Below are 25,502 nucleotides of genomic sequence, written 5' to 3' on the forward strand. Positions count from 1 at the left end.
AAAAAAAAAAAAAAAAAAAAAAAAAAACTTAAAATCCTCTTCTTGTAAAATTTTCAAGTACTTCTTCACCTTCCCTGCATCCTGACTCCCTGTCTATACTGACCTGTCTTCCTCAGCGATGAGATAATTTATATAGGTTGGACTACTCAGATATGGTCCCCAGGCCTCTTTTAATTAGTTACATTGTTTCCTCATTTATATCAGTTTGTTTGCTTGGCTCATTTCCTCTCCCCCATTACCCATTTTGATACCATTTTTTCTCCAAAATGAAGACCTAAATGATGATCTTGGGCAAGTGCTTACCTCACAAGCATGAGGATCTGAGTTTGATCCCTAGCATCCCTATTGGAGCTGGGAAGATGGCTCAGCAAGTAAAAGCAATCAATGTGCAATCATGAGGATCTGAGTTCAAATCCCTAGCATCGCCAATTATTGCTGCAATATGCTTGTAACCCAGCAATGGCATGAGGGTGGGGATACAGGAGGATCGCGGGAGTTTGTTGGCTACCAGACTATTAGTTAGAGACCATTCCTCAATGTAACAAGGCAGAGAATGATAAAGTATAAGGGCCACTCTCTTCTTTTGGCCTCTCTATATAAAAACCACCCCAGGTCCATCAAGGCAAAATAAAAATACAAGGTGGGTGACTCCTGAGGAACAACACCCAAGGCTAACCTCTGGTCATGGCATGTGTGTGCATATATACATACATACTTAAGAATACATCTGTACATACACTGACGTGCATACATATACAAAACCTAAAGGAATAATATTAGAGGGTTTTTTATTGTAAAATTTCTTCTCCTTTCTCACATGGATTCAGTCTTTCTAGTAACTTTGTTTTAGAAACTAATTACAGCCACTTTTTCCTTCTAATGTTTATTCTACCGTTTCTACCTACCAGATATTCCTATAAGAAGTTGGTTTTCTCATTTAATTTTATTTACTTACTTATTGTTTGTGTTTGCAGTGTTGGAGGCTGAACCCACAGCTGTGCACATGCTAAGCAGCTCACTGTCCCTGAGCTGCACCCAGAGCCGCGCACAGGCTAAGTTGCCCACTGAGCTCCACCCACGTCATGCATATGCTAATCAGCTCACTATCACTGAGCTCCACCTCTGTCTGCTGCTCTTGGTTGTTTGAGGCTCTGTGGCTTCCATTCTCATCTAATTTGTGGACTGTGTGTCCTTTTTCTGCAATCCCTTGAGCCCATTTTGCCATACTCTACTGAGTGGTTAATGGCTTTTGCCTTGCTATTTATTGCTTCTAATTAACTGGTTGGATTGGAGCCTTCAGGTATTCATTTAGCCCTCGATTCGGTGAAGTTTAAACCACAGACTGGCCGGTTATACCATTCAGCTTCACCTCCAAGAACTACAGCATCAGCCTCTTTCTGCGGCCACCTAACTGTCGATTCTACTTACCAGGGTCATATAATGCAGAGAGGATGTTGAGCAAGAGAAATGGCAGATCTACACGGGTGCTTACACAGAGGTGCTCTGCCCCCTTCAGGACCTGCAGCTTTCAACTGCCTCATGCATCACTCTGAGCCCCAGCATCTCAAGTGCCTTCATGAAAACCCTCTCCCTCCTACCCGTTCAAGCCTGGTTTCTAGCACTTGTAGACATGGACCTTACACGTAAGCAGGTGGGACACCTGGCACCACCTACTCTACAGAGTCAATCCACCGATCCAACAGTCCCTGCTACTTTCTAGCTATGTGAGTTTAACTAAGATTTGAAAAGAAAAAGAAAAAAGTGAGTAATTTTCCTTAACTCTTAAAGGATGAGAGGAAACAGTAGTATCTAACTCACAGAATCACTGTGCAGATGAAAATTAATGTAGGTAAAGTACCGTAGGAAACTGTCTGACACACAGTAGGGACTTAGGAAAGGACAGTGAAGGCTGGGGAGATAACTCCATCAGTGCAGTGCTTGACACACAAGCATGAGCACTTGAGCTCATATGAAAACATCTGGGCTTGTTGGTGACACCTGTTTGTAATTCCAGTGCAAGAGAAGGCAGAGACAAGCAGATTCCCTGAGCTCTCTGGGATGTTCCTCAAGCCAGTGAGAGAAAGAGAGAACAAAAAAATAAGGTGGGTAGCCTCCACATACATGAATAAGAACACATGTGCCTGCACACACACACACACACACACACACACACACACACACACATGCACTTGTATATGGGAATAAATAAATAGAATTTTGAGCATAGCTCCAATAAATGTTCATGGAAGACTATGTTTACAGAGGACCCAGAGGGAGAATCAGACGTGTATTGGTGGCATTAAAGAACTTCCAGATTGCTGGGTGGTGGTGCACGCCTTTAATCCCAACACTTGGGAGGCAGAGGCAGGCAGATTTCTGAGTTCAAGGCCAGCCTGGTCTACAGAGTGAGTTCCAGGACAGCCAGGGCTATACAGAGAAACCCTGTCTCTCAAACCCCCCCCCCCAAAAAAAAAGAACTTCCAGATTCATAGGGAGAGAAGCTACATGTTTACATACAGTGCCTGATGACATGGGAAGGACAAGCTGATGAAAAATGTCCTATACATACTTCTGTCCTTCTCTCTGCCTCTTACCCTGCTCTTTCCCACAACAGGGAAAACTGGTGTTGAATTCAGTGGTGAGCTGCTCATTGATTCGAATTTTTGCAAATAGCCAGATCGTTACGCTTTAAAGATAAGCAGCCATCAGTCAAAGGGAAGGCAGCTACTACCATCCTCAGACTCATGATCCTTCATCCTGGGCAGCTGACAGCAGGTGACAGGAACAGAAGGCTTCACTTAAGGTTTAAAACTAAGGCACCATTCCATTTCCTGTTGCTTTTCTTCCTCAAAGACTACCCAGAGTAGAGTAGTTACCCATAATCCAATGTTTTCTATCCTCCTGTTGTTTGCAACGTCTATGTTCTGGGCTGGAAACCTACTTCCCAGAGAGACTGTAAAGTGTTCTTTGGTAGCTACTGTGCACCTGATGTCGGCCTTCATAAAACCTGCTTATACGATCAGCAGTTCATTCTTTCCAAGTATGCAAACGGATACAGAGAGTCTGGCTTGTTCTTCATTAGTTAAAGTGAGAATATATGTGTCGACATGCTACCTTTCCATCATTTGGAAGTATAGACTGGTTGTGTAAGGAAGAAATATGGACTACATGCTTTCAGAAAAATATGCTTAGGAATATTCACCCTTTCCCAGAGTGATAGATTCTGTTTAGCTTTTTTCCCCCACCGTTTGCTCCTTCTTCCTGGGCTCAGGGGTACCTGGCCTTCCTTATAGCTAGCTCATTACTTAATTATGCTTGAAATAAGGCAAAGACTATGAGACGAGCAAGCAGGCAAAAAGACAATTACTTATCCTAAACTTCTCTTTTTTGTTTCCTCAGTTGTGTGTGTATGCGTGGCTATGGATGGGCGTATGTCACACATGGCACATGTGGAGATCAGAGGACAGGTCAGGTCTCAGAGACGTCAGGTGTCTCCTTCCACCTGGAGACAGGCTCTCTTGTTTGCTGCTGAATATCAGCTGGCCCACATGCTCCAATGATTCTATTGTCTCCAGGTCCCATCACTCCACAGGAGCACTGGGGATTACAGACACAGGAGCTACTGCTGCACCTAGCTTTACATGGGCTCTGATGCTCTGAACTCAGGTACCTCAGGTTTGTGTGGCAAGGGCTTTACTCACTGAGCCATCTCTCCAGCACCCTACCCTCAATTTTGAACAAAGACATACAAGCTACCAATCTTCTATTACAGAGATGAGGACAAGGTCTTAAAGGATAGTGGAGCAACAAGATGGAAGGCACACAGGTCCCTGAGTGACAACGTGGAGTAGAGTTGCTTCACCAGCCCTTGAACAGCGAACAGCCAGAGTTTAGGTCATTGTGTGTGTGTGTGGGGGGGGGGAGGTGATTCAGCAGTCTCTATTTAATAAATATATTTCCCCAACCCATTCTCTCTACTTTCCTTAATATAATAATTGTATTATTTTGAAGTGGATATAGTATGTCTCCTTTACAGCTATATGTGACCACATGGCTAAGAAAATAATTTGATGGAACTTTTATCTGAGTAGTGTCCTTAATAAGTAGGGAGTCAGCATTTTCTCCCCACTTTGTCTTTCTCATCCTCTGGAATGTGAAGGTAATGAGTAGGGTTCAAGCAGCTACTAGGGGTCATTAAGCTACAAGCTAAGAATTACACAGGAGCAGAAGCTCCAGCCCCAGGGTCCCTAAGACTGGGGACTTCATGCCAGCTCTGGATTGTGGGTTTCTAGATTTCCTTACACGAGAGAGAAAAATCCTGTCTTGTCGAAGATATTAACATTTGTATGCTTCGTATACCTGAACCTCATCCTCATTAAGAGATATATCCACGAACGGATAACCTCATTTCAACCCCCAGCTTGATTCTTGGCTCCTCTTTGCCAAGCTTTCCGCAAGCTGCGGAAGTAAGAGACCGGTTTCCATTCCTTTTATCAAAATAGCTTTGCCTTTTGTACTCTTTGAAACAGCTCCTCAGGGAAGCTGGCGAAGAAACCCCAGTCTCTGGGCCCAGATGGTCCCAACAATGGTGGCTCACACTAGGAGACTACAAGTGTGGTAGCAGCACATGTGGGGTGAACTGGGGAGGGAGCTGTGACCCATCTCTGGCGCCTGGGCAGTGAGACCGACGGAAAGATGGAGCTACGGAACCAGCAAATTTAGGTCAATCCAGACCGACCAGGAGGTAACTGGGCAACGGGTCTCTTTAAGTTGGGTTTTCTGCTTCCCGCCTGCTGCACTGGGCTCCGGAATCCCAGTCCAGATGGCGCCTCCTCCATGGCAGGAGGATGGAGGCCAGACGCTGAGAACTAGGGGAGCATAATCTTAGCACCTCCTATCCACAGCCTCGCAGGACTTGACACTGAGTCTCCCAGCCCTAGTCTCCCCACGTGTAAAGAGGGGAATAGGCGCTGACAGCTCCTCCAGACTTCCCTCCTACAAGCTGGGTCAGAGCGCCGGGCTCCCTACTCTAGTCTCAGCTGTGCACATCTGCCTCCACTGACACCTTTGCCGACCTCTCCTGCACCCCTCAATCTCCCACCCCCAGGTCGCCCCTCACCCTCTGGTAGCCTCACCCTCTTCTGACAGGTAGCGCAGGTCGTAGAACTCGCTGGCGAAGGTGCCGTAGGAGGAGTCGTGGCGCTGCACTGCCTCGTCCGCGCCCGCGTCCCCTCGCGCGCGTCCCCGGGGTCCCCGGCCCCCCGGGCCCGCGCTGTCATCCGCAGGGCTGGCATCGCAGGCAGCGATCCCCGCCAGCATCAGCCGCAGGAGCAGTGGTACCCAGGCCGGGCGCCGCAGGGCTTGCCCCGCCATCGCTGCACACGGATCCCGCAGCCAGGCCGCTCCGGCCGCAGCGGGGACCCCGCGGGCGCGGGCCGGGACCGAGCCGCCGCCAGCACGCGCCGCGCAGCCGCGGAGCGCCGGCACCCGCCGCCTCCCTGCCTCGCTCTGCGCATCCTCGCTCCAGCCCCGCAGCCTGCCCCCCGTCCGCTCAGCATCACCCCCTCCTTGCCTGACGCTCCTTCCTCGCGTCCTTCTTCCCATTCTCCCCATCGCCCAGTCGCTTCCAGATTTGACCCTCTTGGTCCCTGGGTGCTTAGTGTGGCCCGCTGACCTACAACATCAGCACCACCTGGGAGCTTGCTTGCGTCTCTTCAGGTCCCACTCTGGATACACAAAGCAGAATTTGCTCTCTTACTCAAATCCCCAGCATCCAGTTTCCACATCTTATTAGAATGACTGTCTCCAACATCTTGCTCCTGCAACTTTTCGTCCGGAGAAAAAACTTACTAGACTCATAAATTTCTCTGGATCATAACAGAAGGAAGATGAAATCACAAAATCCCACTATCTAGGTAGCCAAGCAGAGATCAGAGACAGTGAGGAAAGTGTAACTTTAGGCCTTGGCAAAAGCCACAAGTGCTGGAACATAATCTGAGCCTTTCAAACTAGGCAACTGGTTTACCCATTTTCCCCAGAAGCAAAGTGCGCAGACATTAAACGAGCCAACCGCTGTCTGTTAAGCCCACCGAATCTCCACGTTTTCACATCGGTTTGTACCACTTACACTTTGCATTATTTACCTGGCCATTCATTTGCTCAATTACTATACACAGATCCCAGGTTTGTCTTCAAATGACCCTTGTTGGGGTGGCGACAACTAGTTATCTTCTGCAAGAAATAGCGACACTATCTCTTCCTCGATGCTAGTGTAGAACCTCGCATGTAAACCCTTCTTCTGGTTCTTTTAAAAATAAATTGCATAAAGTAAAGAAGTTGCTACTGAGGCAGAAAAGCAGATCTCAAACGCAGACCTGGAAGTCAGACTACCTGGGTTATCAGTAATGACCAGTGATCAATAATTCCTGGGATGTAGTGCATATAATATAAGATCATGTAGGGAAAGGTTTGTAGGGTTCAGTGTCACAGCATTGCACAGAACTATGAAATACTGAGAACCCAGTAATTTCAACTGTGTGTGGATATAGCTGACAGGCCAGCTTGTGCAATTAGAATTTAATTATGTCAATCCTGCCAGGGTCTCTCACTGAACCTGAAGCTCCCCTCAGCTATGCAGGTTGGGCAGTGAGCTTGGGATCCTCCTGTCTTCCAGCACTGGCATTATAGACACGCTGCCACAGACTGCTTTTTGTTTGGGCACCGGGGATTTGAACTCAGGTCCTCAAGCTTCCAGAGCCAGTCCTTTACTAACTGAGCAGTCTCCTGAGCCTGGAGCTTGCTGGACCTGCCTGTCTAGTGAGTCCCCATGATCCACCTCCCTCTGCTCTCCACTCCAACACTAGGGTAATAGAGAAATGCCGCTGTGCCAGGTTTTTACGGAGGTGCCAGGGTCCAAACTATGTTTCCTTTTTTTTTTTTCTTTTTTGGTTTTGTTTTGTTTTGTTTTATTTTTTGAGACAGGGTATCTCGGTATATCCCTGGCTGTCCTGGAACTCACTCTATAGACCAGGCTAGCCTTGAACTCAGAAATCTGCCTGTCTCTGCCTCCCAAGTACTGGTATCAAAGGCATGCGCGCCACCACTGCCCAGCCAAACTTCGTGTTCATGCAACAAACACATCACCCACTAGCCCATCTCCCAGTTAGTCACTTTTAAATGGAGAAGCATTTAATTTCATTTTCATTTTTAAAAGACAGACAACCTTTATTTCTCTTCTCATCAAAATAATTTCTCAAAAGGACCCTTTTTTTTCTGTTATAAAACATCCCCAGAATAGTGCGACCATTCAGTATCCAACCAGGAACAGATGTGCCCTGCCTCTGACCGCCTGGTGTGTGTCATTTTTCACTTTGAATTTCATAAGATATAAAAGCTGTGATCTTGGAAGTCCCTCAGAAAGTTAAATATAGAGTTGCCATATGATCTGGCAATTCCAAGAGAACCCAAAACATATGTTCACACAAAAAACCTTGTGCATGAATGTTCATAAAATTATCGTTCATAATAGCCCCAAACCAGGAGGAACCCAAATATCTGCCAACTGAATAAATAGATAAACAAAACATGGTATCCCCATCTTCTCCATTATTCAGTCACAAAGACAGAATGAAGTTCTGATACATGCTATAACATATATGAACCTTGAAAACACCGTTAAATGAGAGAAGCTGATCACAGAAGCTCACATACTATATGATTCCAGATATAGGAAGTGTCCGGAATAAGCAAATTCATAATCAGAAACCTACAGGCCAGGGTAGGGAGTGGCTAGTGGTTGCTAGGGAAGGGGCAGAGTTATGAGTCAGATGATGTTTGCCCAGCATCATGGACACGCTGGAAGATACTGAAGTGCACACTTTAAAATCATTAAAATGGTGGGTTTATTCAAAGACTTTAAAAGGTCTGTGAGCTGTGAAATGGTGAATGGTAACAACGATATCAGAATCTTCCTGTGCTCTTTGGGAAATAAAATTCCAGATGCACCCTGGTGGGAATTTCTGAATGCTAAATGCTTCCTTTTTCATACCTAAAGATCTGTGCTGTCCCTAATCTGTCAACTCTATCGGTTGAGGGGGTACCAGACCTCTGCAGTGACATACCATGACTTCCCAAATAGGAGTCTGAGGCCACGGTTTGGAGTCCTAGCTCTGTAATGATTAGGTTAGCGGACTCTCTCCTCTCCTCTTGAGTCCACAGTAGGTGTTGTGTTACCTTCTAGTGCTGTTGTTTGGGTCTAAAGTAGACAAAGAAGGTAATAATTGCACAACTCCTTATAGTCATTGTGAGCTCGCCCAGAGCAGCTTCACCATCTCAGCACCCACCATACATTTAAGTAGGTAAAAGATAATGGCCACTGTAGCAATATGAGGATTTTATCCCAACATCTGGTTGGGATGAACTGCCAGTGGTTCTGGGTTTTCACATACAATGGCAACCCGCATGTTTGTGCTCAGGTTTGCAGTGATGTCCACCCACTGAGACTCTTGTGAACCCAAGGGAGAGGTGGGGGGCAATGTAGGAGCTTGTAAGCCTCCTGAACTCAGCAGCTGAAACCTCCATGCACCCCTCCTTAGAAACAAAGCAAGTCATACATGAGGGATACACGCGTGTCCTGACCACTCCAGAAACCTTCTTCTGTGTCCTGGAGGTTTCCATCAGAGAGCAGGGGGGAGGAGTGAACCCTGCAGAGAGCAGCTCAGAAGAGGAAGCAGCTGCTGGGTTGGCCGGAGGTGATAACCCCTTGTTCTATAGGAACATGGCTTGTGTCACGTGCACATGATAGAGGACAGCCAAAGCCATATTTGCTAGTACACCTAGGGGCTGTGTGGGGGAAAAGCAGCCACCCACCACTACACTTTCCCCAGACAGCTCCACAGAAACAGCAGAACAGTAAAGAACTATTGATGAGGAGAGGGGCATGGCTATGTAAGGTCACAGCAAGCCCTGTACATGTTGATAGCTCCTCCTGACATTTTCTGTACCACACCAGGATACAGGAGGGGGTGATATGTGTACTGACAGCCAGGATTCATCAGGAAAGGGCTGAAGACCCTTCAGGATGCTCTGAGCACTAAGGCAGGGAAATGTGCCATACATCCTATAAAGAGTTCTCTCAAAAAGAAAAATATTAAATTGTAAAGAGTCAGTCCTTAAAAGGTTACTCCTTGGTTATCCGAATACCTGTTTACATACCTCATTTGCATCAACGCTAGTCAGTGAGGCAATTTTTATAGTCATTAGTATCAAATTATTGGCACCATTCATTTGTAGGGGTAGGGAGAAGGCAAACTACAATACAACATAAAAATACACTTCTGATACAAAGGTACGAGATCAGTTCCATTGAACAAGCAGTCATAAGAAATGGATGTGGACGGTTTACATACAAGAAAACACAGTGTGTAACCCATCACACGGAGAAGTGTTCAGCCTTGCTAGCAGTTCATCAAATAAGACAGCTTCTCAAGACTAACTATACACATCTATTAAACTAGCAAAAAAATAAATTAGAATAGCGAAACCCAGTACTGGCAGAGCTATTGGTAAATAGAAATGCTTATACATTGCTGGTGGCATTATAAATTTTAGAGGGAATTCAAGCATTCAGAGGAGGGGAAGTTTAAATGAGATGACCTTTAAAGTTCTTCCAATCCAAAGACTGGATCTTTCTAGAAAGCAATCTGGCAATATAAAACAAGAGCTATAAAATACTTCATGCTCTCTGACCTTGTAATCCCTCTTTGGAGATATTCCGGAGGGAATAATCCAAGAGAAGGATTATATATATATATTTATTTATTTATATATTTTTTTTTACAAAGACATTCATAGCAGCACTATTTATAAGTGTGAAAATTTGAATATAACTCAAAATCTATCAATGGGAGAAGTGAGGTTAACTGTGTCATGTGAATATAAAGACATTTAAGTTAGTGAAAGTGTCTGTCTAATAAGGAGATGTGTTAGGTAAAGAAATATAACAAAAGGAATGTCAGCGCTGAGCACAGCTATGTAAAAACAGCATATCTGTGAGAAGCAGGAAAACTTTTGAGCTAGCTATGGGTAGGGGTTTCTTAACTCCTGCAAAGTTATTCAAGTGCATAATAAAAATTTAAAAACACATTTCTTGAAACTATAGAAAAAGGGAGTTAAGTTTCTTCTGGGTCAGGTCTTATCAACATGGTTAGAGTGGATGGAATTTAGAAGTAATTTGTCTTTATGGAAAGCCAAATGAATATACCTGATACTGAATCATCTTGACCCTGTAAAGATTTTTTTTTTTTGACAATGTAAGTTAGAATTTCCTATATGGGCCTCAAAGATAAATTCCATTTATCCCAAGTTCACACATTCAATTGTATTTCAGGTTAAGCTGAAGTATTTTCAGTTGTATAATATGTAACTTTTCCCCATTCATCTAGTCATATCTGAATAAAAATAAATAACTTTATAAGATCTGTGTATTATTCAGTGTAAATGGAAAACCAGCAGTAAGGAATTATTCTCTCATAAAATGACCCATTTAACAAACAGCCAAAGCTTGTTGCAAATGTTAACCATAAAAAAGTCACACCGTTGAGAGTGTAAGCAGAGGATTCTGTGCTTGTTAGTCCCTGGGGTTACTAACAGATACACACAGGTACCTCTGAATAGAAATCCCCTTTCTTCTGGAAACTTCCTACCAAACCTTGTCTCCACTGCTTTGAGCAGTAGAAAAACCTCTCTTGCTCAGGAGACGTAAAATAACTTTCCCAATGAAGTCAAGCCGGAAGCTGGCTTCCGCTAACCCTGGAGACCTGGGCGAACAGAGCACACATCTGTATGTCGTGCCGCAGTCAGCACACCACCGAGCCCGAGGAAAGGAAGTGGACGAAGGCACCATGCCATCTCCAGGCAGCAAAGGTGGAGTGTCACAGTTCGGTCATCAGCAATCTTTTCATCATCTTCTCTCTTTCCAGTTCCTGCCGGAGAGTCTCCGCACTGAGAAGCAAGGGACAAAGCATAAGACAGACTCCATGTCTGCAGGTGTGGGCAGAACCTAAATGGCCTCTTACAGACACTAGACTTTCCTTCCTTTTTTTTTTTTTTTTTTGTTTGTTTGTTTGTTTTTTCGAGATAGAGTTTCTCTGTGTAGCCCTGGCTGTCCTCGAACTCAGAAATCTGTCTGCCTCTGCCTCCCAAGTGCTGGGATTAAAGGTGTGCGCCACCACCACGCAGCTTAGACTTTCCTTCTTAGGCTCTATTGGGATGCCTTGCATTGGCTAGCAGTACAGTAAGAGTAAACTGTCTGGCTCCTGAGGGGTTTCCCTCCCTACCCCGAGGGGACGTTCCTTGAGGGACTCATTTGTTGTCATTCATCTCTATCATCTCTCAGCTGAGTGCAGAGATCTGCTCAGTGAATGTCTCTTGAAGGACTGAAAAACTTTTAAAATTTTTAGCTAAGTTGGGCATGGTGGTACATGCCTTTAATTCTAGAATTTAAGAAGCAGAGCCAAGTGGGTCTTTGTGAGTTTGAGAGCAATCTGGTCTATGTAGTGAGTTCCAGGACAGCCAGGGCTTTATAGAGAGATCCTGTTTACATATATACATACATACATACAAACACACATACATACATACACTTTATTATCTTTATTATTATTGTGTGTGTGCAAGTGTGAGCAAATGAATGCACATAGATGCATTTTGCCATTATACATATATGAAGGTCAAAGGTCAACTTTCAGGAACTGTTATCTCTCCACTGAAGAATAAAACCTTAAGTCACCAGGCTTTCTCGGCAAGTGATTCTATCTCTGGAGCCGTCTGGTGGCCCGGGGTTGGGGGGAGGTGTTAGATTTCTTTCAGTTGTGCTTTAAATTCACTTTATATAATTTTTTTTCTAGAGAGTATGTTGAAGTAATGTCTTAACAACGAATGTGCTATGTTTGATGAGTAAAATAAAGGGAAGCGGAAGATGGAAGGGCAAAGGGAGGCTGGGTGTGTTGGGGGGGGGCTGCTTTTGACTTCTTGGTCCCAAGGTCTGCTGACTATTCCGTTGTAGTGGTTGTATGAGAATGTCCTCCGTGGGCTCAGCTATTCACACTTAGTGTCCAGTTGGTGGTGCTGTTTGTGGAGGTTTAGGAAGTGCAGCCTTGCTGGAGGAAGTGTGCCTCCATTCCTGGGGACAAGCCTGGTGAGACATATTCTCACCCTATTGCCAATTTACAGTCTCTGCTTTGTGCTCCCAATTAAAGAGGAAGACTTGAGCTCTCGGCGTCCTTCTCCTGCTGTCATGACCGTTGTTGCTGCTGTTCCTTGCCCTGCCGTGATGGACTCTTATCCCTAAAAACCATAAGCCATAAACTCTCTCTTCCTTAAGTTGCCTTTAGTTGTAATATTTTATTATAGCAACAGAAAAGTAACTAAGACAGTTACAGATTTTGTTTCTTCTGGTTAAATAAACACACACATATGGATAGTTGTGTAAAGGTAGTGTGTGTGTATGTGTGTGTATACTTTGCTTGATTGGAACATAATCTCATGTCTCTTAGACAAATGTTCTGCAACTGAGATATATCTTAGCCCTGGTGTGTGGTCTATCCATCTTCCTCTTCAAAATGATGAACACTGCCCTCTCCTTCATCTCTCTTGCTTTCCCTTTTAAGAGAGGGGTTGCCTAGGCTAGTCTTGAATTTGTGGCCCCTGGCAATTCTCCAAGCTCTGACTCCCAAGTTGTAGGAACTACGGGTGTATGCCACCAGAAGAGACCTACAAGGTGTGTGTGTGTGTGTGTGTGTGTGTGTGTGTAATGATTTATTTTAATTTTTATTTTTTGTGCATATGCCACATGTGTACATATGTCCAAGGAGGTGAGAAAGGGGACCAGATTCCCTGGAGCTGTAGTTAAAGGTGGTTGTGTGAACTCCCCAAAATGAATATTGAGAACAGATCTCAGGCTCTCTGGAAGAACAGCAAGCACTCTTAACTGTTAAGCCATTCCTCCAGCCAGAAAAATAAAATGTCTATTTTTAAAGGCATGGAGCAACTTTAATAATCTCATTCAGGAAGGAAGTCAGTTCTACCATGGCCAGCAAGCCCCCACACAGTCTGGCCCAGGGTGCAGCTTTGGTGGGGTGCGGCAGTCATCCACCCTGTGCCTTACAGAGGTAAACCACAAATCAATGTTCTAGCCTCACCAGCTCTTAGCTATTAAAGATTTAGCTTTGGAGGTCCCACAGCTGCACGATAGTTGTCAGTGTCTTGCCACTTGGGTTGTGGATGATGGGTCTGACACATGGGTTATGGTGATGGTGGTAGACAAGGCTACCTTTCAAGGACAAGAGGACCTCTTCTGTGATGGAAGTGGGGTTGGGGCTGGGGGTATAAAGCGATTGTCCTGTAAGCACAATGACCTGAGTCCCATCCCCAAGGAAAAATGCCAGACATGGCACACAAACATACTTCCACAGGGGGAGGGAGACAGAGGATCCCTGAAGCTCACTGGTCACCCAGACAAGCCTAATTATTAGTGAGTACCAGAGGCCAGTGAGAGACTTTATCTTAAAGAAGTGCATGATGTTCTTGAGGATGACCCCCAAGGTTGTCCATGGGCTCCACACATACTCCTGCACACACACAAATACATACATATATGAGCACACACGTACACACACACATGCACATACATATGCATAAATATATGAACACACACACACACACACACACACACACATACACACACACACTTCTAGAAAGGTCTCTTGGTAGAAACACCGACTTCACTTGGGCTGGAAGGCATCTGATGGGTGAGTGGCTGAGTGATGGAAAAGCTGTCATCTGTCTTCTTTTCTACCTTATCTTTGAGACCAGAGTCTGCTTGGCTTCTCAAACTCATCATTTAAGAAGTGTTTTGTCCAGAGCTACAATAGAGGGTTGACTTGGCCTAGATTTGCCTAGTTTCTCCCTGACTTTAAGGCTAAAAATACTTGCTTGCCCCCATAGCTGGAAATACAGATCACAAAAGGAGCACAAAAAGCTGGAAAAGCCCTGCCTGTTCCCAGAAAAGACATGACTGTCTCTCCTGAGGATTCCTGTCCCTTGTCACTAACTCCTCAGTTCTCCAGAGCCAAGAGGCTGCTTTGAGGCAGTTTCTCTATTTCTTCCTTCTTTCTTTTCTTGTCACTGTCTAGAGTCACTGGTCTCCTCAAGCTTTTCTCATGACTACCTGACCCCCCTATTCTCACTTAATCAGGCCAGGTATGCCCAAGTGTAGGAACCTAGGACTGGCAAGTCCTTCTGCCAAGCCTGTCTTCCACAACTATCTGCAACCTTCTCCCTGCTCCCTGCCACCTTCAAGTGCCACTTCAATGAGGTCATCCCAACCTTTCCTATTGCTTTTCACAGTCTCAATTTACTCCTTGCCCGGACCTCTCTGTCTCTCTGCCTCTCTGTCTCTCTTCTCTCTCTCTCTCTCTCTCCCTCTCCGTCTCCGTCTCCGTCTCCGTCTCCGTCTCCGTCTCTGTCTCTGTCTCTGTCTCTCTCTCTCTCTCTCATACACACACACACACACACACACACACACACACACATACACACACACGCACACTTTTCTGCTTCTCTAGCCCTCATGCACGAAAGTGCAAACTCCTGTAGGGTAGGACTTTATCTATCCAGTTCACTGTCCAACCCTAGCACCTAGAACCTGGTGTACTCCTTAGAAACCTTTCCTTACAGGATAAATGAATGGAAGAAAGAGTGGAAGGGGCTGGGAAGATGGCTCACTCTGTAAAATGCTTGCCATGGAAGGATGAGGGCTTGAGTTCAGGTCCACAGCACTCAAGTAAAGCCTGGCTTGGTGATGCGTGTGTATCTGTAATCCCAGAGCTGGGAAAGTAGAAAGAAGCAGAGCCCTGGAGTTCATGGGCCAGTCAGCCTAACTGAATTCATGAACTCTAGTTTCAATGCGTTGAAACAATTTCAATAGGTTGAAACCTATTCAAAAAATGAGATAAAGGTGGCGCACATCTTTAATCCCAGCACTTGGGAGGCAGAGGCAGGTGGATTTCTGAGTTCAAGGCCATCCTGGTCTACAGAGTGAGTTCCAGAACAGCCAGGGCTACACAGAGAAACCCTGTCTCAAAAAAAAAAAAAAAAAAAAAAAAAAAAAAAAAAAAAAAAAGTAGAAAGTAGCTGATACCATTTGACATTGATCTCTAGCTTCCATAGGCACAAACGTACATATGCATATGCACTCTCACATATACGTGCACACATGAACATGTATATACAGTACATACATCTACATACACACACAAGAAAAAAATGAATGTGAGCCTATAAAGTCACAGACAAAGTGACCTGGAGTCTAGGTCTGGCTCCCTGTTACCAGGGTACCTGTTAATTATCTGACTCACCTGGCTGCCAGAGAGACCGGCTTCCGGGAGGTGTAGATGGTCTGTACTGTGGCCACAGTCTCTGTCAGTGGCCGCAGGGTCGCTGTTGGAATCAACGGGGAAGACTGGCCGGGACAGCACTGTAATTTGTTCTCTCTAAAGTCTGCCTGGAGAGGAAACAGAAACAAGAGATCCAGGCCCATCTTCATGTGTCAGCTCCTCCCCGGGCCTCACTGAACTGCTCTTATTTTAATAACAGCTGAAATCATCATATGTTTCCAAAACACTTTAAATGGTCTTACTCTGTGCCTGACACCACGCTAAGCACTTTCCACACATTACCTCCTGACAACCTTTTAAGACAGAGATTGTTTGTCACTGCATCTTAGAAACCATCCCTCGAAGATGTGTCATTTTTGTGGGTACCACAGAAAAAGCAAGACATGGCACTCAGACATTGTTGTGTTATATCTTGTAGTAAACATTCTGATTTGGGGGCTGGAGAGATGGTTCAGCAGTTAAGAGCACTTACTGCTCTTGCAGAGGACCCGGGTTCAATCCCCAGAACCCATATGGTGACTCACAACCATCAGCAACTCCATTTTCCAGGGGATCTGATGCCTTATGCTGGCCTCAGAGGGTACTGCATGTACATGATGCACAAAACTCATGCAAACACTCACATGAGCGTGAGAATAAATAAAAATAAATAAATGAGCATTTTTATTTCATGACATTAAAAGATAGAGCAGGATATATCTTAGAACTGCTTCTCTGGAAAAGAAAAATGAATCTTAGAGAGTTTAAGTCAGCAGTTCTCAACCTGGGTGGGTCACGACCCGTTTGGGGTCACCTAAGACCTTCAGAAAATACAGATATTTACATTATGATTCATAACAATAGAAAATTACAGTTATAAAGTAGCAACAAAAAGAATTTTATGGTTGGGGGTCACCACAACATGAGGAACTGTATTAAAGGGTCACATTAGGAAGGTTGAGAACCACTGGATTAAAATTTCCAGTTGAGGTCACCCAGTAAGCAATGATTTGTGTGTGTGTGTGTGTGTGTGTGTGTGTGTGTGTGTGGTGTATGTGTGTGTGTGTGGCGTGTATGTGTGTATATGTGTGTGTGGTGTGTATGTGTGTATGTGTGTGTGTATGTGTGTGTGGTGTGTATGTGTGTGTGTATGTGTGTGTGTGTGGTGTGTATGTGTGTGAGTGTGTGTGTGTGTGTGGTGTGTGTGTGTGTGTGTGTGTGTGTGTGTGGTGTGACATGGCACACATGTGGAAGCCAGAGGACAACATACAGGAGTCAGTTCTCTTCTATCATGTGGGTTCGAGGAATCAAATGAACTTAGGTCATTAGCTTGGTAACAAGGGCCTTTACCTATACTGAACCATCTCAAAGGCTACAAGAAGTCATTAAAAACAGTGTACAGGGAGGGCTGGAGAGATGGCTCAGCGGTTAAGAGCACTGGCTGCTCTTCCAGAGGTCCTGAGTTCAATTCCCAGCAACCACATGGTGGCTCACAACCCTCTGTAATGGGAGTCGAATGCTCTCTTCTGGTGCGTCTGAAGACAGCGACAGTGTACTCATATACATAAAATGAATAAGTAAATCTTAAAACAAAAGAAAAGGGCCCATATCAAAAGACTGACTTAAAAACAACAAACCCAGCATGCAGGGACTTTGAGGTGGCTCCTTTGGCAAAGTGCTTGCCACACAAGCAAGTGACACTGAATTTTGACCCCTAGCACCCATGTGAAAAGTCAAATACAGCTACACATATCTATAATCCTAGCACTGGAAAGGCAGAGACAAGAAGATCCTTTAGGACTTGTTCTGGTTTTAGGAAGAGACTCTGTCTCAAAAAATAATGTGGAGGGAGCTGGAATGGTGGCTCAGTGGTTCAGAGTACTTATTAGTTTCAGAGGACCTGATTTCAGGTCCCAGCATCAATGTCACACGTCTCACAACTCTAGGGCATCTGATGCCATCATCTGGTCTTTGAGGACACTGCTACTCTTGTCTCTACAAGCACCCAAACATGGGTGGCATACATTCATATATTCATACATGCATATAAATAAAAATAAAATAACCCTTAAAAACAAAAGGTAGAAAAAGATTAAGAAACACTCTTTTTTTAAAAAAGATTTGTTTATTTATTTATTTATTATATGAAAGTACACTGTAGCTGTCTTCAGACATACCAGACGGCATCAGATCTCATTACAGATGGTTGTGAACTACCACGTGATTGCTGGGATTTGAACTCAAGACCTTCGGAGGAGCAGTCAGTGCTCTTAACCGCTGAGCCATCTCTCCAGCCCAAGAAACACTCTTGATATTGATCTCTGACCTTTAAAGACCTACATGCACACACATACAAGCATATTTGCACACAACTGCACACATCCACATAAATACATAATACAGACAGAGATACACGCATGCACACACATACACACACATTATATTCAGAAAGACAGTTTGTAGAACACAATTAATGATGTTCTTCATCGAAAAAGCTTCACCGTGGGCCAGGTGGTGGTGGCGCATGCCTTTAATCCCAGCACTTGGGAGGCAGAGGCAGGCAGATTTTTGAGTTTGAGGCCAGCCTGGTGTACAGAGTGAGTTCCAGGACAGCCAAGGTGACACAGAGAAACCCTGTCTGGAAAAAACAAACAAACAAAACAAAACAACACAAAATTTAAAGCTTCACCGTAGATCCAGAATGTAGTCCCCAGACCAGCAACGTCATTGTTAGTTTGAAACTTGGTTAAAAATGCTCAGAATTTACTGAGGACCTTGGTGCCAGAAAGCCCAACATGGTAAGCTCTCACAGGATCCCAGATGCTTCTGATACACAGAGAGAGCTGTCAGAACCACTGTCTTGCAGCACAACACCTAGTTCATGGAGGGAAATCCTTTGTCACATCCAAAGCAAAATATGCTTATTACTTTTACATAGAATGCTGAAGAACAGAAGCAGCTGTTGGGAGGCTGAGAGTGGTGGGGGTTTGGACTACAAAGTGAGACTCTCAATAAAACCAAAACCAAAATAAATAGCGAGAACAAAAGAATCAAAGTAAAAAAACATTATAATCCCTTATTGCTGTCATTAATCTACTCGCCAACGGTAGCTTTTCATGCATAGTTTCTGTTTTATATCCTTAAGGATTTTTTATTATTTTATGTGCATGTATGCATGTTTTGCTTGCATGTATGGTGTGCACTGTGTGCACACCGTTACCCAAGAGATTAGTGTTGGATCCTCTGGAACTGCAGTTACGGATGGTTGTGAACCAATATAGGTGCTAGAAACTAAACCCAGGTCCTCTGAAAGAACAGCCAGTATTCAGAGCTAGCTATCCAGTCTCCTCTTTTAAGAAAAAAAAAAACAAACAAACCCTTTTTTGATAATACACACACACACACACACACACACACACACACACATACACACACACATGACTTTTGCTAATGCTGATTCTTGACTCTGAATTTAGAGAAAATTACCACCCAGATTTCTAAAGAGGCTTTGATCTTTGAGTGCATAATTCTCTTCTTGGTGGTAGTACAGAAGAGTTACCTTCCTTTAAAAGGGTTATGCCGCCTTTAAAAGTCTATTGCAGAAAAATCACAGAACTCCCTTCCCATTTGTGTCTTATATCTGCCCCTAAAGGTGAGACAAGCTTGTTCGAAATGGAGCAATGCTGAATGCTTGCTGTTGGGTCTCTGCCGAATGCCATTTTGGAGATGCAGCTCTCCGACATGCTCTGCATGCCAGTGCATCACATGTCCAGGAGCACACATTCTTGTCTAGAGTGTGAGGCGACAGTCACTGCTGCTATTCGTAGGGCTACTCTGGCTCATCACCTTCTAGGCACACAGTAAGGTGAAACCTCACTGACTTTCTCAAGCAGGAGGTGATGATGTGCTTTGCTTTGTCCAGCGAAATAAGAACAGGTGCTTGTGTCTTTCCACTAGTCGTTTAAGGACCAGGAGTGGCTCTGCCACTGTGACTGGTGATGCTCCACATGGCAAGCAGCTGGTCCATCAGCCCAGGAACCACCAAGCATAGCCTTCAGTCTGCCTGTGATAGATGGGCTGCATGTGCAGGAAAGTAATTCCGTGTGTGGTTTAAAAGCCTGGCCTGCCTGATACGGCAGCTGGCTAATAGGAGGTTGCACTGCTTCAGTGACTGGGTGACAGGTGGGTTTGTGAGGCCACTTCTGAGGGCCATTTGTATCAATGGTGCAAAGACACAGGTGGATTAAAGCACAGAGGTCCCAGGGCAAACACTCACTATGCCTGCACTCATAGCACTCCTTATGGGTATGCAATCCATGTAGGGAGGGTGGGGGAACTGGTCACACTTAAGAAGGATCTAGAAGAAGCAGTAAATTTTCTTACTAAGCCCTAGCCCCTATCTCTTAAAATATCTGTTAAATGACAGAACAAATAAATACATTAGCTTTCAGAAGAATGAAACAGGCAACAGAAGAGCATAGCAGGTTAGGAAGAGGAACTTGGGCCAGATGCAGCCAGGAGCCCTGTCTGTGATTCTGCTGGGAGAACAGAAGGTAAGCTGCCTTTAAAAATCTAGACGGAGTGACTTGAGTCTGTGAAGCTACGAGTATGGGAACCAAACACCATGGCTTAAGAGAGGTTTCTTGGTTGATATGGGCCAACGTTCTCTATGAGAATTCATTAAGAACACTCAGGGTCACATAGGGACCAAACTGATTCCCAGTTCAACTTTGTACAGAGCTGTTGAAGGCCCCACAGCTGCAGCGGGGATGGGTCTGGAGGCCTGTAGAATGCTTCCATGTCTTGTACTTAGAAGCAGCAGCCTTGTGCAGGGATGAGAAAACCGAAAGCCTGCGGCCTCAGCTTTGGCTTCTGTGACCAAACATGCTCTTGATATCACCATCTTCCCTCTCAACTATTCGTTCCCCAGCCCTGAGTTACTCTCTAACAGCTCTTCCTTGTTTTCAGTCAAGTCTTCCAAAGGCAGGCACACCATCACGTAGGTTTGCCCCTTCTCACAGGCCAGGCTTCCTCTAGGTACTTACTCTTCCAGTTTCCATAAGAAAGGGACACCAGAATGGCTCCTGTGCTAAATGAAGGCTTGGTCCTGTGTTGAAGAGAAGTGGCTGGAGACTGAGAGAAGGGGCTAACTTGTTAACAAGCTCATAGCTGAGTGGGCTACTGGGGAGTGGGGGCTTGCTGGAGGAAGTGGGTCACTGGGGGTGTAGCTTTGACAGGTATATCTTGTCCCAGGGCCCTTCCTTGGCCACTTTCTGCCTCCTGGCTGCCATGAGAGCAGCTTTCCTCCGCCTTGCCCTTGCTCTATTGGTCACAGCTTTGGATCAAGCCTAAAGGCAAAGGAACCAACCGGTCACTGCTGAGACCTCTGAAACAATGAGCCATGGTAGCTCTTTCCCTTTTGAAGTTGGTTTTCTGAGGACCTTTCTCACAGCGATGGGGATCTCAGTGAATGGACTCACTGTCTAAGTTCTAGAAGGCAGAAATCTGGTAGCTGTCTGTCCCTCTCCCTCATTAATCTAGTATCTTCCCAGCCTCCTAAATATCTTCCCCAGCCATATACTTCCCTTGCCTCTGCCATTAAAATCACTCAGTAGCCAGCTCTCTGCACACACTCTTACTGTCCTAGATTTATTTCTAGACAATTGTTCTAATCTTGTTCTGTCTGGACCCAAATGTTCTCCCACTGCGGTCACAAAGATGCTTTCTAAAAACATCTGCCCTGCCCTGCCCCAACTGCCTCTGAAGGCTCCCCGTTGCTGCTGGGAAAGTACCAGGCATGGCTTTGCTCCTATGGCATTGGCTCCTCTTCCTCCTCTCACACCCCAGGCTCCTGCTTCCTGGATTCCAGTTCTCTGGCCTTCTTTGCAGTCCCTTGAATGTGTTGTGCCCTGTCCCTCCCCAGGACTCTGGCTCATGCTGTTCCCTCTGTCTGCTCTGGCTGCCTTTGAGCCACTCTTGCCTAGTTCTTAAAAGTCCCAGTGTGACTGCCGACACCGGCTTCCAGCGCTATCTGTACCCCCAGCTCTCAAGAAGGGCTTCCCTGAGTGTGCCCTGTTACTGCCAAGGCTGGGCAGGAAGCCAGAGTGCCCCCATCATGGCTAACCTGAAGGAAGCAGAGCAGAGCTGCCAGCTGAGGAGCTGTGTCCAACAGAACTGCGGGGTGAGCTGGCTGCAGAAGCATCAGGGCAATGGTACTGAAGAGCAAGGCCCTGGTAGCTCTGTCCTCTCCGTAAAGTGGTCTAGAATGAGCTCTTGACCCTAGGGGAAAATGTTCTAGCACCTACTTTTCTCTACATGGAGGTGGGAGATACCTTCTCATCTCTACCCGTCCTTTGAAACTGGAAGGAGCCTCTGCTCCATCTCTCCATGCCAAGGGCTGAAGCCTCCTTAGGCAGGGAGCACCATCAAGGTCACTACTGTACTCAGGGATACCTCTGGCCCCTTGGAGATCCTCCAGAGATGACAGAAACCCTTGGAAAAGCATCTCATAGATTATGAGTTCAGAAATTACAACTGACTTCTGGGAGGGGTGGGAAGGCAAGAAAGTAGGAGAAAAGCTGTACTGTGGTTCCAACTGCTGCTCTGTGTAGTGGCGCCCTATAGAGTGGGATGCTGCAGAAACTTCCAGGGAAGAATGGTTGGGAAGCTAAAAAGAAGTGTGGAAATAGCTGGGCAGTAGCGGCACATGCCTTTAATCCCAGCACTTGGGAGGCAGAGGCAGGCGGATTTCTGAGTTCGAGGCCAGCCTGGTCTATAGAGTGAGTTCCAGGACAGCCAGGACTATACAGAGAAACCCTGTCTCCAAAAAAAAAAAAAAAAAAAAGAAAGAAAGAAAAGAAAAAAAATTGGAAAGAAGAAGAAGTGTGGAAATAATCATTGCTGCCATCCCGGAGAGAAAGAAAAAGATGACATTTAAAATGTTTAGAAGAAGGGCTGGAGGGATAGCAGAGAGTTAAGAGTACTTGTTGCTCTTACAGAGCATAACCATCTGTAACTCCAGTTCCAGGGGAACCAAAGCCTCCTTCTTACCTCTGTGGGCACCAGGCACACACGTGATGCACATCTATACATGCAGGTAAAACACTCATACACATAAAATAGAAAACATTTCTTAAATGTTCAAATATATTTAATCCATATACTGTTTAAATAAGTTGCCCAGTGAAGACAGGGAGAGAGGCAGTCATGAGGAATCCATGGCCAGGATTTGGACAGGGTCCTCATCTCTGTACCACTGTCTCTGGAGCCTGGAGAGTTGACAGTCATCACAGATTTTGGAGATATCTGTATTATGAAATTTTTGGATCTCGGTCCCTTTTGATACATGTTTCAACCAGGTTATTTCTTACTACTCTTCCTAGGGAGATGGCTTAGTGGGTAAAGTGCTTGTTACCCATGAGATGGAGACAGAAGGATCCTGGGGCTTACTGCCCAACTAGCCCAGCTGAGTCAGTTAGCTCCAGGGCTGTGAGAGAGCCTGAATCAAGAACAAGGTAGATGGCTTCAAAGGAATGATATCTAAGGTGTTTTCTTTCTTTCTGTCTGTCTCTGTCTCTATCTCCCTTTCCTTCTCTCTCTCATCTCACACGTATACAGGCACACAAACACATCACACATGCCTGTGTGTGCATGCACACATACACACACACACACACACACACACACACACACACACACACACACACGTAAAAGTAGATGGTCTGTATAGTAAAGTGACTTACCTAAGGCCACACAACATTATCAAGATGCAGATCCAACCCAAAACCACTTGAAACAAGTGTTAAAACAAGAACAGAGCACACATGAAAGCACTATTTCCAACTGCCAAAACTGGACACAACCCAAGTCCCCATGAATAAGTCAATGGATAAATAGAGCTCAGTAAAACCATACTGCAAATGCAGTCTACAATAAAAAGAAAGGACATGGAGCTTCATGCTCTAAAGTGAATGGAACTGAAAAACAAGATGCTAAGTGAAAAATGCCACTGAGCAGTGGTGGTGTACACCTTAAATCCCAGGACTTGGGAGGCAGAGGCAGGAGGATCTCTGAGTTTGAGGCCAGCCTCATCTACAGAGTGAGTTCCATGACAGCCAGGGCTACACAGAGAAACCCTGTCTTGAAAGAAAGAAAGGAAGGAAGAAAGAAAGAAAAAGAGGAAGGAAGGGAAGGAAGGAAGGGAGTTTTAGAGAGAGAGAGAAGGAGGGATGGAGGGAGGGAGGGAGGAAGGGGAGAGAGGGAAGGAGGTAGACTGAAAGAAAGAAAGAAGTTAACACCAAAGAATTTATAAAGTAGGTTGTGTTTATGGAAAATATCCAGAGTCCATGAATACACACACACAGTTCAGACTGGTGGCTGGTAGAGGCTGGGGCCAAGAAGAAAATACTAAGTAACTGCATAGTGGGTGTTACAAACATATTGTAAGTTAGTGAGGTGTGAAGGTGCATGCCTGTAACCGCAGCACAGACTGAGATGAAAGATGCACAAACTGAAGGCTAGCCTGGACCACAGAATAAGACCCCCAAAATAGACATGGAACTAGGGGAACACAGAGAAATAGTGAGGATGGGGAGGGGCAAGACAAGGGGGCTGTTCTCAATGTACAATAAATACTTGTATGAAACCTTTTAAAAGTAAACTTTAATTTTTAAAAGGCCTAAATGATCTGGGGAGATGGTTCAGTGGATAAGGTATTTTTCATATAAATGTGGGGACTGGAGCTTAGATCCTGAGCACCCACAAAAAATCTGGACTGTCAGGGTGGCCTGCATGTAACTCTAGCTCTGAAGGTGAAGATAGGGATCCCTGGGACAAGTTGGCTAGCTAGATTAGTAGAACTGGTGGGTTCTAGGTTTGTCAGCAAATAAAGTGGAGAGGTATCAATAAAGACCCCCACCATCAACCCATGACTTCCATACAGATGTGCACACACATGTCTGCACAATGTATATACATACCACAAATACACCCACACTCAAGAAGATATGCCTAAGTCTTGAATAATCTACCTAGACATCTAGTGAATTTTACTAGTCCTTAATTTACTGGGAACCTAGTATAAAATTGAAAATAGGGTTTCAGCCTTCTGGTCTATCTGGGCTGGTGTCCTGAGCAAACCTTGGGTGCAAGCTTTGCAGCCAGTCCCACAACACCCAGAGGAAGCTCCACTCCCAGGCGCTCTGACACTCTCAAGATCAGAGGTGAGGAGGACACAACATCCCAACACCAGGAGTAACTGGGACCAGCAGGACTAGGCACACAGGAACTCCGCCAGCAGAGTAGCTCGGGTTCCTTCTGGTCTATCTGGGCTGGTGCCCTGAGCAGACCTTGGGCATAAACTCTGCAGCTAGTCCCACAACACCCAGTGGAAGCTGCTGCACTCCCAGGTGCTCTAACAAGCCCAGGGTCACAGGATCCCAGAATCACAGGATCCCAGAGACACCTTGACTCTGTGGAGTTCAGACACAACCAGGATCACAGGAAGGACAGGCTCTAGTCAGATTTAGCAAGAGCAGATAGCACTAGAGATAACAAGATGGTGGGGGCGGGGGGGCGTGCAAGCATAAGAAAATAAACAACACAAACCAAGGTTACTTGGCATCATCAGAAACCAATTCTCCCACCATAGCAAGTCCTAGACACACCATCATACCAGCAAAGCAAGATTCAGATCTAAAATCACTTTTCATGATGATGATATAAGCCTTTAAGAAAGACATAAATAGCACCCTCAAAGAAATACAGGAGAACACAGGTAAACAGCTAGAAGCTCTTAAGATGAAACACAAAAATCCCTTAAAGAACTACAGGAAAACACAATCAAACAGGTGAAGGAAATGACCAAAAACATCCAAACTCTAAAAATGGAAATAGAAACAATAAAGAAATCAAAAAGAGGGCTGGAGAGATGGCTCAGCGGGTAAGAGCACCGACTGCTCTTCCGAAGGTCATGAGTTCAAATCCCAGAAACCACATGGTTACAACCACCCGTAATGAGATCTGATGCCCTCTTCTGGTGCATCTGAAGACAGTTACAGTGTACTTATT

The 25,502-nt window shown here is 45.2% G+C and overlaps 2 protein-coding genes across 5 annotated transcripts in view; both read right to left on the reverse strand.

Annotated features, from left to right (window-relative positions):
- Frrs1l (ferric chelate reductase 1 like) overlaps positions 1–5,514 on the reverse strand; it is a 34,314-nt gene extending 28,800 nt beyond the window's left edge. Inside the window, exon 1 of the mRNA XM_031377454.1 lies at positions 5,136–5,514. Coding sequence (XP_031233314.1) covers positions 5,136–5,373 — 238 coding nt within the window. The 5' untranslated portion in view covers positions 5,374–5,514. The remainder of the gene's footprint in view (positions 1–5,135) is intronic.
- A 1,678-nt stretch (positions 5,515–7,192) lies between these two features.
- Positions 7,193–25,502, reverse strand: part of Epb41l4b (erythrocyte membrane protein band 4.1 like 4B) — a 161,192-nt gene continuing 142,882 nt past the window's right edge. For 3 of the 4 annotated variants that reach the window (XM_031377456.1, XM_031377455.1, XM_031377457.1), the window contains 2 exons: positions 15,417–15,562; positions 10,809–11,001 (listed from right to left, as the gene is read on the reverse strand). In XM_031377456.1, coding sequence (XP_031233316.1) covers positions 10,932–11,001; positions 15,417–15,562 — 216 coding nt within the window. In that variant the 3' untranslated portion in view covers positions 10,809–10,931. Of the gene's footprint in view, positions 11,002–15,416; positions 15,563–25,502 lie in introns of all 4 variants that reach the window. The other variant, XM_031377458.1, reaches the window with a different exon arrangement.

The sequence above is a fragment of the Mastomys coucha genome, unplaced genomic scaffold (assembly GCF_008632895.1).
Source record: "Mastomys coucha isolate ucsf_1 unplaced genomic scaffold, UCSF_Mcou_1 pScaffold18, whole genome shotgun sequence".
NCBI classification, from domain to species: domain Eukaryota; kingdom Metazoa; phylum Chordata; class Mammalia; order Rodentia; family Muridae; genus Mastomys; species Mastomys coucha.